At 35.9% G+C, this 13,087-nt stretch overlaps 1 protein-coding gene across 3 annotated transcripts in view; it reads left to right on the plus strand.

Annotated features, from left to right (window-relative positions):
- Window positions 1-13,087, plus strand: part of LOC135104389 (nuclear protein AMMECR1-like) — a 31,123-nt gene that overhangs the window by 7,491 nt on the left and 10,545 nt on the right. For all 3 annotated transcript variants that reach the window (XM_064011779.1, XM_064011777.1, XM_064011778.1), the window contains 2 exons: window positions 3,206-3,369; window positions 10,646-10,756. In XM_064011779.1, coding sequence (XP_063867849.1) covers window positions 3,206-3,369; window positions 10,646-10,756 — 275 coding nt within the window. The remainder of the gene's footprint in view (window positions 1-3,205; window positions 3,370-10,645; window positions 10,757-13,087) is intronic.

The raw sequence follows: 13,087 nt of genomic DNA on the forward strand, positions 1-13,087 counted from the left end.
TCACTTAAAGTCTTAAATTTGCCTTTGCTGAAAATTGTTTAGGCTTGAAATTTATTAGAGAAAGTTTTTTTGTTACTCCCAATTGCCAATTGGGCAATTAGGAGGATGATTTAGTAACCAAAGTGATGAAATCATGCTAAGTTTTAAAAAAATTGATGTTTTTAGTAGGTGTTCTTTGTTCTTTCATAGTCACATTTTTAAATTTTAGAACAACTCAACAGTTTATTGGTTATATAAATTACTTTCTCTGTTCACTGTCAACCCAGACAATATCAGGGATGAACAAAATCAAACATGTTTTCAGAAAAAATGGTTATCATAAACTTTGCCAAATATAATGTTGCCACTATTCAAACTGCCCACACCATCCTTTCACACACAGCAGCATCACCATTTCTCCTGCCTCTGCTACCTACACATTCCATACAATAAGAACACCTACATATTGTTACATTGTTACTTGAATGCTCCTTGCACATTTCCAAGCTTTTATTTTACTGAAATCTAAGCCCTTGGCATCAAGAGACCGAGGAAGGATGATGCTCCTCTGCCTCTTTCCAGCCATAACCACCAAGCCTTCTCTAATACACCAGCCTCCCACTGGGCTTCCACCACTTTGTCTGTCTTGCACTTGGCTCTTTTTCCTTCCTGCTCCAAGGTTTATCTTTGTCATCATCTCCATCCATCACTAGAGCAAACAATGAAGGGATGGTGACATGAGTGTGTGATCTTAAATTTACTAATGACAGAAAGAACAATTTTCCTTACAATTTTCTGAAAGTTGTTTCATGCTTTGAGGGGTCATCTAAAACTACTTAATTTTTTTTTTCCATCAGTTCTTGAGTCATCATGATATTATCTTATGAAGGCACAAGCATCTGAAGAAATTACTGACATTGAGATGTCCAATATATGTAGGAAACTTAAAAAATCTGTTGTTTCAGTACCAAAGCCATGTGACTAAAACATACATAAGGCATACTGCCTTTTACACATAGCATTGGAACTTTCTTCCCTCTATGTGCAAATATATGGAAATTGGTATGTGTTGTCACAGCTCCACTGTCTGGTACTCTTTATCTTAACTAGTGGGATCTGTGGCAAGTTTACTCATATTTTAAAATTGGTATGGTAAATGTTAATAACAGTTTGAACTAATCACTTACTTCACAGATAATATTTCAAGTTCAAATCTCACAAAAGGAAGCACATATGCTAATGCAGTCTGAAAGTCACTTTTGTCAGTGCCAATTTAAAAATAATATTGAAACTGAGACACAAAAACAGTTGCATATATTTACATGGTGATTGATAGCTATATTATAATCCTACTGAAACTCTGACCTTGCTTGTAACAACTTTCAAATCACAACCATTTTTTCATACACATCCATGTTGCATGTCTTGTATTTATCCACCATCACAGTGAGCATTATTGTTGGTCACAGGTAAGTGTGGCAAAATGTTGAAAGGCTCAACGGCTCAACAATGGGGTAGGTGAGTTGTGTATGTCTGAAATGTCACATATGGTGTCTGGTCTGAGTGTAGCAGTGTGGTATGACGCTATTAAAATTGAGACCAAATATTGTTGGCTCATGATCATTTAAGAAAAGATTATCTCAGCCATACCAGCCCACATTACTCATGCCCCATCCTTGTTTGGCCCCCTACTCTCTTGCTCTCTTGCTTTCACATACTGGTGGGCAGTCTAACAAATGCAGAAGTGATATCAGCCTCTAGACTCTCACTTACTTGCTTGGTTAATAAGACTAACATCGTTATCAATAGAAACAGGAAAGCAATATTATTCCATTTTCATTTTTGGTCATCATTATTTCACTAATATCTCAGTTTCATACATCACTTTTACCTGACATGTAATAGTAACAAGAACTTTTGGCTAATGGAGGTCATGTGCAATATCATACAAGTTACAGGTAGGTTACATGGCACTGTCAAGAGTCACCAACCATTCAGTCAAGGCCATCAAGCTTACACACTTCCCACTGTCACTGGTGTCATGAAGATATAGGTATTATCACAGTTGCCTTCTCTTCAGTTAGAGCCAAAGGACTAGATCAGTCATGAAACTCATCACTGTATTGTGAATATGGTTAATTGTTACATTTCATTCCCATCATAAATGTTGATGTTATATGTACTGTTATGTTCACAAAGTATTAGATATTTGCATAATTTAGTGAATACAATTTAGTTGTCTACTAACGTCATAATCAAATTCATTATAATGATAGTATGCCAACTGCAAACATTTCAGGACTATTAATCATGTAGTGTCAGTGTTAAGCAGAGGACTTCCAGGTTGCATCACCTAATTGCTTTGCTGTCAAAAAGCATATGGATCACTTGCATTTTTTTTTTTTTTCCCACAAAACTTTATTTTATTATTCCCCTGTCCAAAAGCAGAGGATCTGAAATCTCAGTTTAAAATTTACAGATATCAGATAAGTTTTTCTAGAATTTGAATATTTGTTATCATGTAAGTATGTAAGAGAATTAACTCATTCTTGTATGTACTAGGGATTAATTGACTTTCTTGCTTATATTATAGTGTATCAAAGTTAGTGTTCAATGAGATTTTAAGAAGTAAATTCTTGTTCATTTTAGGATTAGTGTTTTCAAAGCCACAAGTTGTATTGCCAAAGTAGTAAAGCAAGTGAGATTGCTATCTCATTTGTAATGACTGCTGATGCAGTACTATATCAAAGTTTCTTCTTGATGAATAAGTGTATATGATGGAAGAAGCTGCTGATTGTCTTTACTGAAAAGATTATTTTTGTTTATAAACTAATTTTACTTTGAATATATATATATATATATATATATATATATATATATATATATATATATATATATATATATATATATATATATATATATATATATATATATTATTCATAAAATTATATGGTATATTTTGTCAAAACAAGGTGTACCACACTTAACTTTAAAATGCACTGCAATATTCCTTTTGAAACTTGACATTGAGTTTAATCATTACCAAGAGTTCTTTGTCTTGTTATAGTAGATTCTTAAATTTTTTGGCACATTATTATAGATACTGCACATTAAATTTCTTATGTAAATCATTATTATTAAGAGAAGCATGAGTCACCAGTGCTGGTCACAGCTCCTGGTTGTCTGTCATTGTGTGCTGCTGCCACTGATGTGTCCCACTCCACAGGTGTGCTGCTACAATGGCACCACACCCACCACCAACGGCACGCTCCGGAATGGCCTTATCCCCATTGCAAGTGCTGAGATGTGCTTCTATTGTTTTGACGTCCTGTACAGCCACCTCCACAACATGGAGACCCCCAGCACCCCAGACTTCACCAATGAGCCCTTGTGAGTGTGGAGTTTGGGGTTTGGGGGGGCATGCAGAGAGACAGTCTGTCAGCCTTACAACATGGGACCTTGACTAGTACAGATCATGAGTGAGGCCACTTTTATGATTAATTCTTTGTTACTAATATCAAAATTTTGTTGACAGTAAGGAGTTTTCAGATGAGATAGTTTGAGAGGTTAAGTATTCATATTCATTAATTATAAGAGTAAGTTTACACCATGACTAGATTAATATTATTTTTATTTGTAATGCACACCTTAGGCAGGTGCATTAATAGTGCTAAACAGAATACTTAATGGCACACCAGCAGCACGTGGCAGCCAACTGGACTATTGCGTCACAACAAAACATTCATGAAAGAGTGTTTCACGTGTGTATGAATAAAGCTCTTCAGCTACACTTTTGAACCTCAAGACAAGCCTTGTCAGTAGCATTATATTTGTGCTACTTGTATGGTGCCACTTGCTGTCAGTTACAAAAGTGTGGTTGTATGTTTACTCACTGAGATTTTATTGTAGTTGATATCTTCATGAATTTTCATTTATATGAAACTAGTTTACACAGTATTGATTTTCATCTTGATCCCCTCTACCAGTTACTGAAACAGTTTTGAGAAATAATGACATCTGTCAGAGACAAGGAGCACGAGCTCCTACACTTTTGGTTGTACATCTTAGGAATTGAATCTTTGTTGATATTTAGCTGCCAACCATCAATTGTTAGCTGGCTTGCTCATCATATGTACAACAACAGTTGTACTTTGGCATCAGGTTAACTTTAGCAGTTCATGGCGTCACTTTTTTGTTCATCCTAACACTGACATAGTCAATTTCTGGCCAGGTGACATCAGATTTTCCTTTGAGTGACATCATTTTTTTCCTTTTCTTTCTTTTTTTCTTTTTTTTTTATAAAATGTTCATTTTTTAAAGTCCATTTAATTATCTAGATATAAAGAGGACCAGAAACAATTTGGTTATGCCTATTCCTGCACACTTTTCTACAAACTGAAATTTTCAATTTTGAAAACAAACTGTACTTGTTCCATAAGTGTTAGCTTTGTGGTGTGATTACATGTGACTGAGTGGCATCAGAAAACACTGGTCATAACAGAGTTGGTGGTGAAGGAAATGACAGGAACACCTCTCCATCAAGGCCATAAGAGAGTTGCTTTGGGGTTGCATTCATACATTACTAAAAACTATTTTATGATAGGTGTTGACACACTTCTTTGAAACCATTTACGCTAATGCTGGTGACATCAAATTCCTCAATTATTGGTGGTCCAGTTTTTTCCTTGACACACAAGAGTGTATTCAATGAACTAAATACTGAGAGAAAAGTAAATGTAAATATAAAGTGAAATAAGAAATGATAAGTGTATTTGCATGATGTATATGCTTAACATTATGATAAGGCTGATGAAACCAAAGATACATTTTGATTGAAAAAATTATTACCAGACAAGATGCGTATATACTCTTAGTAATTTGACACTGAAACATGAAAAGGGACAATTGTTTAAGAATAACATAAAAGCAAATTAGGATTAGGATTCATTATGAATTATATAATTATTCCACTATGAATTGAAAGTTTGTTTCTGTAACTTTGTCAAAAGAAAACACTGATATATTATATGTTTTTGCAGTGGCGATTGTTGCAGCTGTAACAACTGCTTACACTATCCCAGACTGTCTGCACCACATAGCCAGTGTGTCCCATGATATCATTAATGTATAATCTGAAAACAAGTATACGAGCTGTTGAGATTGAGGTAATGGTTTAAAGCCAAAGATATATTTTCATCGTATGTAAGATGCAGCAATACAGCAGCTGCAGGTTGAAAATTCCATTTTGGCCATAGGAAATCTTTCATGGCGTGGTCAGTTACATTTGTGCCTTGTGTCTGTATGTGTGTGTGTGTGTCTACAAAGTGAGGGAAATCTATCCCTTGCATCCCTACAGATGTACAGTAAATCCCCAACATATCAGAATGGCAATAAATAGAATCTTTGGTTTATTGAACATCAACTTGGCTGAATTTTTATCACATTTATTTATTATTTATTTATTCATTTATTTATTTATCTATCTATCTATCTATTTATTTATTTATTTATTTATTTATTTATCTATTTATATATTTATTACTATAATTAGAATTTTTCTTTACATGAAACAGACTGAGGAAGGGCTATGAAAAACTGGACAGAAAAAAAAAGCCCATTTACTTGTCAAGCTGTGGAAGTTTTCATAAAAGTCGTGAGTGGATCTGCCAATTTAGTTATGGAGGTGTCTAGTTACTCCTCTCTTAACTAGCTTGAATAAATGTGGCAAGAAATGCTGTCACACCAACACACCGACTCAATTGTCTCTATTTTTGCACAGAGAACAACAAAAGCAGCCCAGAATGAATGTCGCCTGGCACGTGTGGAATGGGTCACACACTCAGCCTCAGTTTGAAGGCATCTCTCGTGTCCAGAGTGTCGCTCCTGTCTCCCATCTCTCAGCTTTACTACATGTTTTCCAACAGAAATCATATTTATTGACAATGACAATAAGTGAAAATTTAAGGGGGCCTATCACCTTTTACTTTTAAGAATAAGCACTAATTTTTGTTGTGTTTATATTTTACATGTTATATCAGGTGATTTGTCATAAAGAAATTAAGTTTGGCTTTATTTTGACCAATAAATATTGGAAACAAATTAGTAATCAGCTATTAAAGAGGAAAAATATGTTCACTATTTTTACACTATACCTAGTTAGTAAATTTTCCTCTATGTTATGAAGCCTGGTCCTGTAATATAGGTACCAAGTGTTATAGTTATCCATCTTATATTTCTGTTAATTTTATTTATCACACACCAAGAAATTCTTATAGGACAAAAGCTTCTGCTCAAAAATTAGCCCTTAGCCAGTGGCAGAACTATGTAAAGATGGTTCATATTTTAGTAAAAAGCTGTGATGCAACTATACATAGACACTACTCCTCAATCGTCCTCTGTATTTCCCAGCATAGACTACATATTGTCAGTGGTGCAAAAGAAATACTTTATTGGCAACTAATGAGGGTCTGGAGGCAGTCGACCAACCATTGATTTCTTCACGCAGTCAATCCCCACATTTCCCAGCAGTAGGCTGCACTGCCTTTTGCCTCTTCTAAAACTCAATAATCTACATAAATGTAGACAATGAGCACTTCCAAATCTACCTTACTTATTAGTTATAGACAGTGGCTGCAAACAAATGTAGTTCTTTTTTTTATGCTAAGTATATAGAGACAGTTCCATATTGCAGTAAAGTATAAATGAGGTGCTTAGTTCAGGAAGTCAATATGTGACACCCAGGCTCACCAAGAGGGGGGATCAGCTGGTGCAATGAGAAGTGGGCCTCCCATTTCTACCTTTACCTATTGGCTGCAGGGGTGGGGGCCCTAAATTATTCCTGCACTGGCACATTTCAGTTCTCTTGGTGGCCCTGATGCCACCAGCTGGGAAAATGGCATTCAAAGTTTTATAGTGTTCAAAATGGTATATCTTTGAAACCAACCACACGATTTTGATGGATGGTGTATGAAAACTACTGAATATCTTGACTTTGGAGTGAGCCCACTAAAAATGCTACATTTTATCATTATTTTAATTAATGAAACAATAAATGTGGCTTTCTCAAATTTAAGTATGATTGCATTCATTATCATATCTCATTAAAAATCAATAATAAATCAAGTATTTTATGTAATGCAATGGAATTCATACATAATGCTAAAGAATGTTTATATATGTTTATATATGTTGCACATATATAAAAAAAATCTGAATCTGATAGAGAGAATTACAACAGGATAAAGCAGAATATAGGTGTACTGTATGAATTGCATAATAATGATGAAAAAAAAAATTACATAGTTTTTTTTTCATAAAATTACATAATTTTTTTTTACTCCAAGAAACTGTAATATAGTGTTCTTACACAAAAAAAAATGTTCATGTTTGCCTACAGATCTTGCCTTCACAACTTGACTGGAATGAAGGCTTTTATATTCTATGCAACATTTTTTGTTCAGTTTTTGGGATTATGCTTCTTTGGGATGCCAGATGATGTACTAAGCTGATCAATATCACTGTCAATATCACTCATGCAAGCACAAAAACACTGTATGCTAATGAAAAAGCAAAAGATAAGAAGTGTAATGCAAGGAAGGTGTGCACACCATAGTGTTTGAATGTGTACTGGAGAGTGTTGCAATGCATGCTGTAATTGGCTGATGATCAACCAGACACTATCCTTTAGATAATGTGATTGGCTTAGTGTTGCTGCCATTTTTAAATACATAGAGTGGCGCTCATTGATTTCCTGCTTACAGAACATGACACCCTCTCCTCACCCAGCAACAAAGCTCAACAATATTTGTAGATAAAGGGAATTTCAACTACTTAAGCATTTCCAGGGGAGTGTTCCTATGTGCCTCTAAGATAGAGATGATTGGGGAATACAGTGATATGCCTAAGTTTGTGCAGGGGTAGCACTTATCAGCTTCCTGAACTAAGCACTTCAGATATAGATAATTTCAAACCAGTACATAATGCAACATAACTAAATTTGTGCTGCTATCCTGTAATCTGGGGCATCTTCATGGACAGTTTTAAAATTTGGACACCTTGTAGACACTGCCACTGTCTAAGGGTTAAAACAAATTAACTTATATTGCACCTTTAATAACACAACAACACCTAGCAGGTGAAAAACTAACTTCATTTAACTTTCATAAACTACATTTTTGAAATGGAGCCAGTTTTCTCAGCATTTCCAGCACTATGGTATATGGTGTTAAGAAGCTTATACTCAGAATGTTTGGGACCAGAAGTGTTTTTGGATTTCAGGAATGTAGTGAACTCTGATTCTGGAACATTCAAAAACTAGGACTCGACTGTAGGGTAATCACTCAGTTGTTTATATGCAGATTTGATTATTTATGAATTGAAGTGCCATTAATTCCTGTAATACACAAAGTGGAAAGTTAAAATTTCTGAAATAATTTTCTTAAAATAGAAGGAATAATTATCCAATATCATGGCTTTTAGAAAAGACAGAGAAATAATAATGGAATATTTTTTTATCAAAGAATTAGATTTCTTTTCTATTATTTGAGGCAGTAGGTCCCCTTAAAAAGTGCACTGTTATAGTGCACAGGTGCTACTTTCATTATTTTTTCCAGGTGTTTGAATTAACATGTGAGGAGTAGATTTTGGAAGTCATCTAAGAAAATATAAACACATTTCCAGTACAGCTGTACTGGAAATATTACAGAAGATATACAAAGCATATACATACATTCACAGACATTTCTGACATCTTAGGCACAAGGCCTTTAGGAGAAAGGGAAAGAGTATTGGTCCTTAATGCACCACACTGCATGGCATATCCAACAAACTCTACAGCAGGGTCTGGTAGGAAAGCTAATTTATCCCTGCTCATGCATTAAAAAATAAATATATAGATAAAAAATAAATAAATCACATTTCCCATTCCTGATCTGAACTTCTAATCAAAATAGATGCAGCACAGCCTTCCACTGAAGCTCTTGAGGCCATGTCTCCAGTCATGCATTCACAGTTGCTTTGCATACTTAAGCACAACTGCTCCTTTCCTTGTTGATAACACTCTTGCATCTGACATTTTCATACATTGATGCCTCTTGTCATCTTCCTTGTCTTAACACCCTCTCATATCAGGTCTAGTTATTTTCTTCAGCAGTCAGTATTTATTCATCACATGGCCAAACCATATCAATAGATCTTGCTTTGCTCAGTCATCCAACTCTTCCAAAACTAGCTTTGCCTCACATCCTCATCCTTTATTCAGTCCATGTGCTATATTCCTTTAACACCCTATCTCCAGTATATTAAATTTCTTCTTCCCTGCTCCCATATTCCATATTTCAACCTATACTTTGTCCCATTAATCCATCATACAACATTTTGTAATATGATAATCCTCCATTTACTGTCCTTATGTAAGAAATATAATATCTTTCGCCTACTTCACTATGTTTACCTTCATAATTTTGAAGGGCTCCATACTGTAAATGCTTACATGTAGTAACTTTACCTAATGGCAGCTTACCTGGCTGGGATGCCCGTAGCAGCCTTCTTTCATAATTACAGTTCATTTGAACAATTTAATTCCAAGTTTTTTTGGACCTACCTCTGAAATCCCTGCTAAATATTATTTAGACCACAAATTCTTTTCTCCCAATGACCCTCCACCACCCTTTCAACTTTCAACTGTGTTCTCATCAGTAAACTATTACACTCTACTCCTATTTTCTTCCTTAGTTCACCATCTGTGATCCAAGGTACAGTGTTCAGTGATGTACTGCACACCTGCCTATAAGCATTCCCCTACTTCACAGGCCAGGTTTTGTCAGCATACAACATTATACTTCTCACTCATGCACACACAAAGGCACCCTTTGGATCAAAGAGAGTCCTCTCACAAACAATAAAGACAATGGTTGCTTTGACATTTATAATTCTCGCCACAAGACTTGCAGCTACATTTCTTGTACCAATCATTCATCCATATCTATACACCAGGCTGAAACTTCTGTTGAAGAGATGTAGCCAGGACAAGACAATGCACCCTTTCTCATAGTAATAGGAATACAGCAAAAGGCCTCCCAGTCCTTTTGGTCTATCCCTTTCAGTCACTTTTTATGATGCAGAGGTGATACTTTGGGTGTATTTTGCCAACCCAGCCACACTGTATGTAGCTAGGCTATTTCCCTTACCACAGAAAAAAAATAATACCTCAGAAATAAGACAATTCCTCTATACATCAAAAAAAGGACTCACAATCCAAATCAATCTATTTACATAAATCTTTTTATTGTATATGATACAAACTCCAATACTCCAATATTCTGCAACCAACTTAATCCCACTACATCTCCTTTTTCACCTATGATAGACACAGCACATAAGGTAGAAGTACAACCCACATTATTTCTGCAAATTGCAAATAGCCATGTACTTTCACTTTTACAGTGCCAACATCCTCAAGTGAAATCATGATGTGTATTGTTTATAGACACTTCATGATGTTTAACAATAGTAAGAGTAGATGAGAGTTCTCCTTAACAGGCACTAGAAATTTTTCTTATGTATTATGATATGTTTCATCCAAACATCTACATAAAAATAGATGTAGATAAATTATTGTGAAGTAATTTATTCGCCTTTCAAACAATCATATTTTTCTTGTTTTCAGCCCCTTGTTTGTAACTTGGAAAGTCGGAAAAGACAAGCGATTACGAGGCTGCATGGGGACATTTAGCCATATCAACCTTCATGCTGGTCTTAGAGAATATGCAGCTACCAGGTAAGCTTTGTGTGTTAGTCATCATCCTTATAATCAAGATCATCATCAGCACCTGCTACTTTTTGATATGCATCTCAGAATCTACATCTGCATTGGTGTATGACTTACTGTAGGACTCTACTTCACTCATCTCTTTTCAGCTCATGGCTTTTAAAGGTCTGTTAAGATTGGAGGGAAAGTTCCCCACCCCAACACACACACACACACACACACTCCACCCTGATTTCGTGGGATTTGGTTTTGCCAGGCTTTTTCAGACATGGACAATTTCTTCATACACGGTTAAAGTCCGGGAACAAATGGAAAAGTCTGGCATTGCATATGTTTATGTATGGCACATTTCACTAATGTAGTTTTTTTACACTCAACACAATTGGCAACACTGTCTGCACCACATAGGTGGCAATGCTGTCTGAACCACAACAGCAGTTTAAAATTTTTTGTAAGTCACCACCATGACAACTAAACCAAGTCGAACCAGACCAAACTCAGCATAACCTGCACAGTAATAACTGCATTGCCCCTTGCTGTGAAAACATGTTGCTGGTTAAAGATCAGGAAATATAGCTTTTTTTTTTTTTTTTTTTTTTTTTTTTTTTTTTTTTTTTGTGTGTGTGTGTGTGTGTGTGTGTGTGTGTGTGTGTGTGTGTGTGTGTGCGTGCGTGCATGGGCGCCGAGTGCAACTTAAAGTTTAGTATTTTTTTCTTTTTCCTTCTAACTTGCAGGAGGCCAACATAAGGAGGTTATAGTATATATATATATATATATATATATATATATATATATATATATATATATATATATATATATATATATATATATATATATATATATATTCTTGACCTTTTCCTGATCTCTAATCCTTCTGCTTATGCTGTCACCCTCTCTTCTCCGTTGGGCTCCTCTGATCACAATCTCATATCTATTTTGCCCTATCATTCCAATCCCTCCTCAGGATCCTCCTAGGCAAAGTTGCCTCTGGCATTTTGCCCCTGCTAGTTGGGGAGACCTGAGGACGTATTTTGCTGATTTTTCCTTGGAATGACTACTGCTTCAATGTCAGAGACCCATCTTTGTGTGCCAAGTGCATAACAGAGGTGATAATGTCTGGCATGAAGGCGTACATTCCTCACCCTTTTTCTCAACCTAAACCTTTCAAACAGCATGTTCTCATGCTATACATGATAGAGAGGTGGCCTACAAAAGTTGCTTAAGCCTTCCATCACTAGAATCTCATGCACTTTATATTTCTGTCCAGAACCATGCAAAGTCTCCAACTAGCCAAAAACTTCTTCATTAACAGAAAGTGTCAAAATCCTTCAAGATCTAACTCCCCTTATGACTTCAGGCAAAAATATCTGCAATAACTTTACTTCTTCTTCTTTCCCTCCTTTATTTCAACCAGATGGCACCACTGCTATCACATCAATCTCTGAAGCTGAACTCTTCACTCAAACCTTTACTAAAATACTCTACCTTGGATAATTCAGGGCTTGTTCCTCCCTCTCCTCCACCCTCTGACCACTTCATGTCACCTATTAAAATTCTTCGCTATGATGTTTTCCACGCCCCCTTGCTGGCCTAAACGCTCAAAAAGCTTATAGACCTGATGGGGTCCCTCCTATTGTTCTCCAAAACTGCTTGCACCTTGCCTAGTCAAACTCTTTCAGCTTTGTCTGTCAGCATCTACCTTTCCTTCTTGCTGGAAGTTTCCCTACATTCAGCCTGTTCCTAAAAAGGGTGACCGTTCTAATCCCTCAAACTACCATCCTTTTGCTTTAATTTTCTGCCTATCTAAAGTTTCTTAATCTATCCTCAACAGGAAGATTCTTAAAAATCTATCACTTCACAACCTTCTATCAGATCGCCAGTTTGGGTTCCATCAAGGCCGTTCTATTGGTGATCTTCTGGCTTTCCTTACTGAGTCTTGGTCATCCTCTTTTAGAGATTTTGGTGAAACTTTTGCTGTTGCCTTGGATATATCAAAAGCTTTTGATAGAGTCTGGCACAAAGCTTTGATTTCCAAACTAACTAAACTACAGTTTCTGTCCTTCTCTCTGTAACTTCACCTCACGTTTCCTTTATGATGGTTCTGTTGCTGCTGTGATAGATGGTCACTGTTCTTCTCCTAAATCTATTAAAAGTGGTGTTCCTCAGGGTTCTGTCCTGTCACCCACTCTCTTCTTATTATTCATCAATGACCTAAACCAAACTTCTTGTCCTATCCACTCCTATGCTGATGATACCACCTGCACTTTTCCACATCTTTTCATAAACATCCAACCCTTCAGTAAGTAAACATTTCACACAGGGAAGCCACAGAATGCCTGA

Source organism: Scylla paramamosain, chromosome 10, assembly GCF_035594125.1.
Source record: "Scylla paramamosain isolate STU-SP2022 chromosome 10, ASM3559412v1, whole genome shotgun sequence".
Classification (NCBI taxonomy): domain Eukaryota; kingdom Metazoa; phylum Arthropoda; class Malacostraca; order Decapoda; family Portunidae; genus Scylla; species Scylla paramamosain.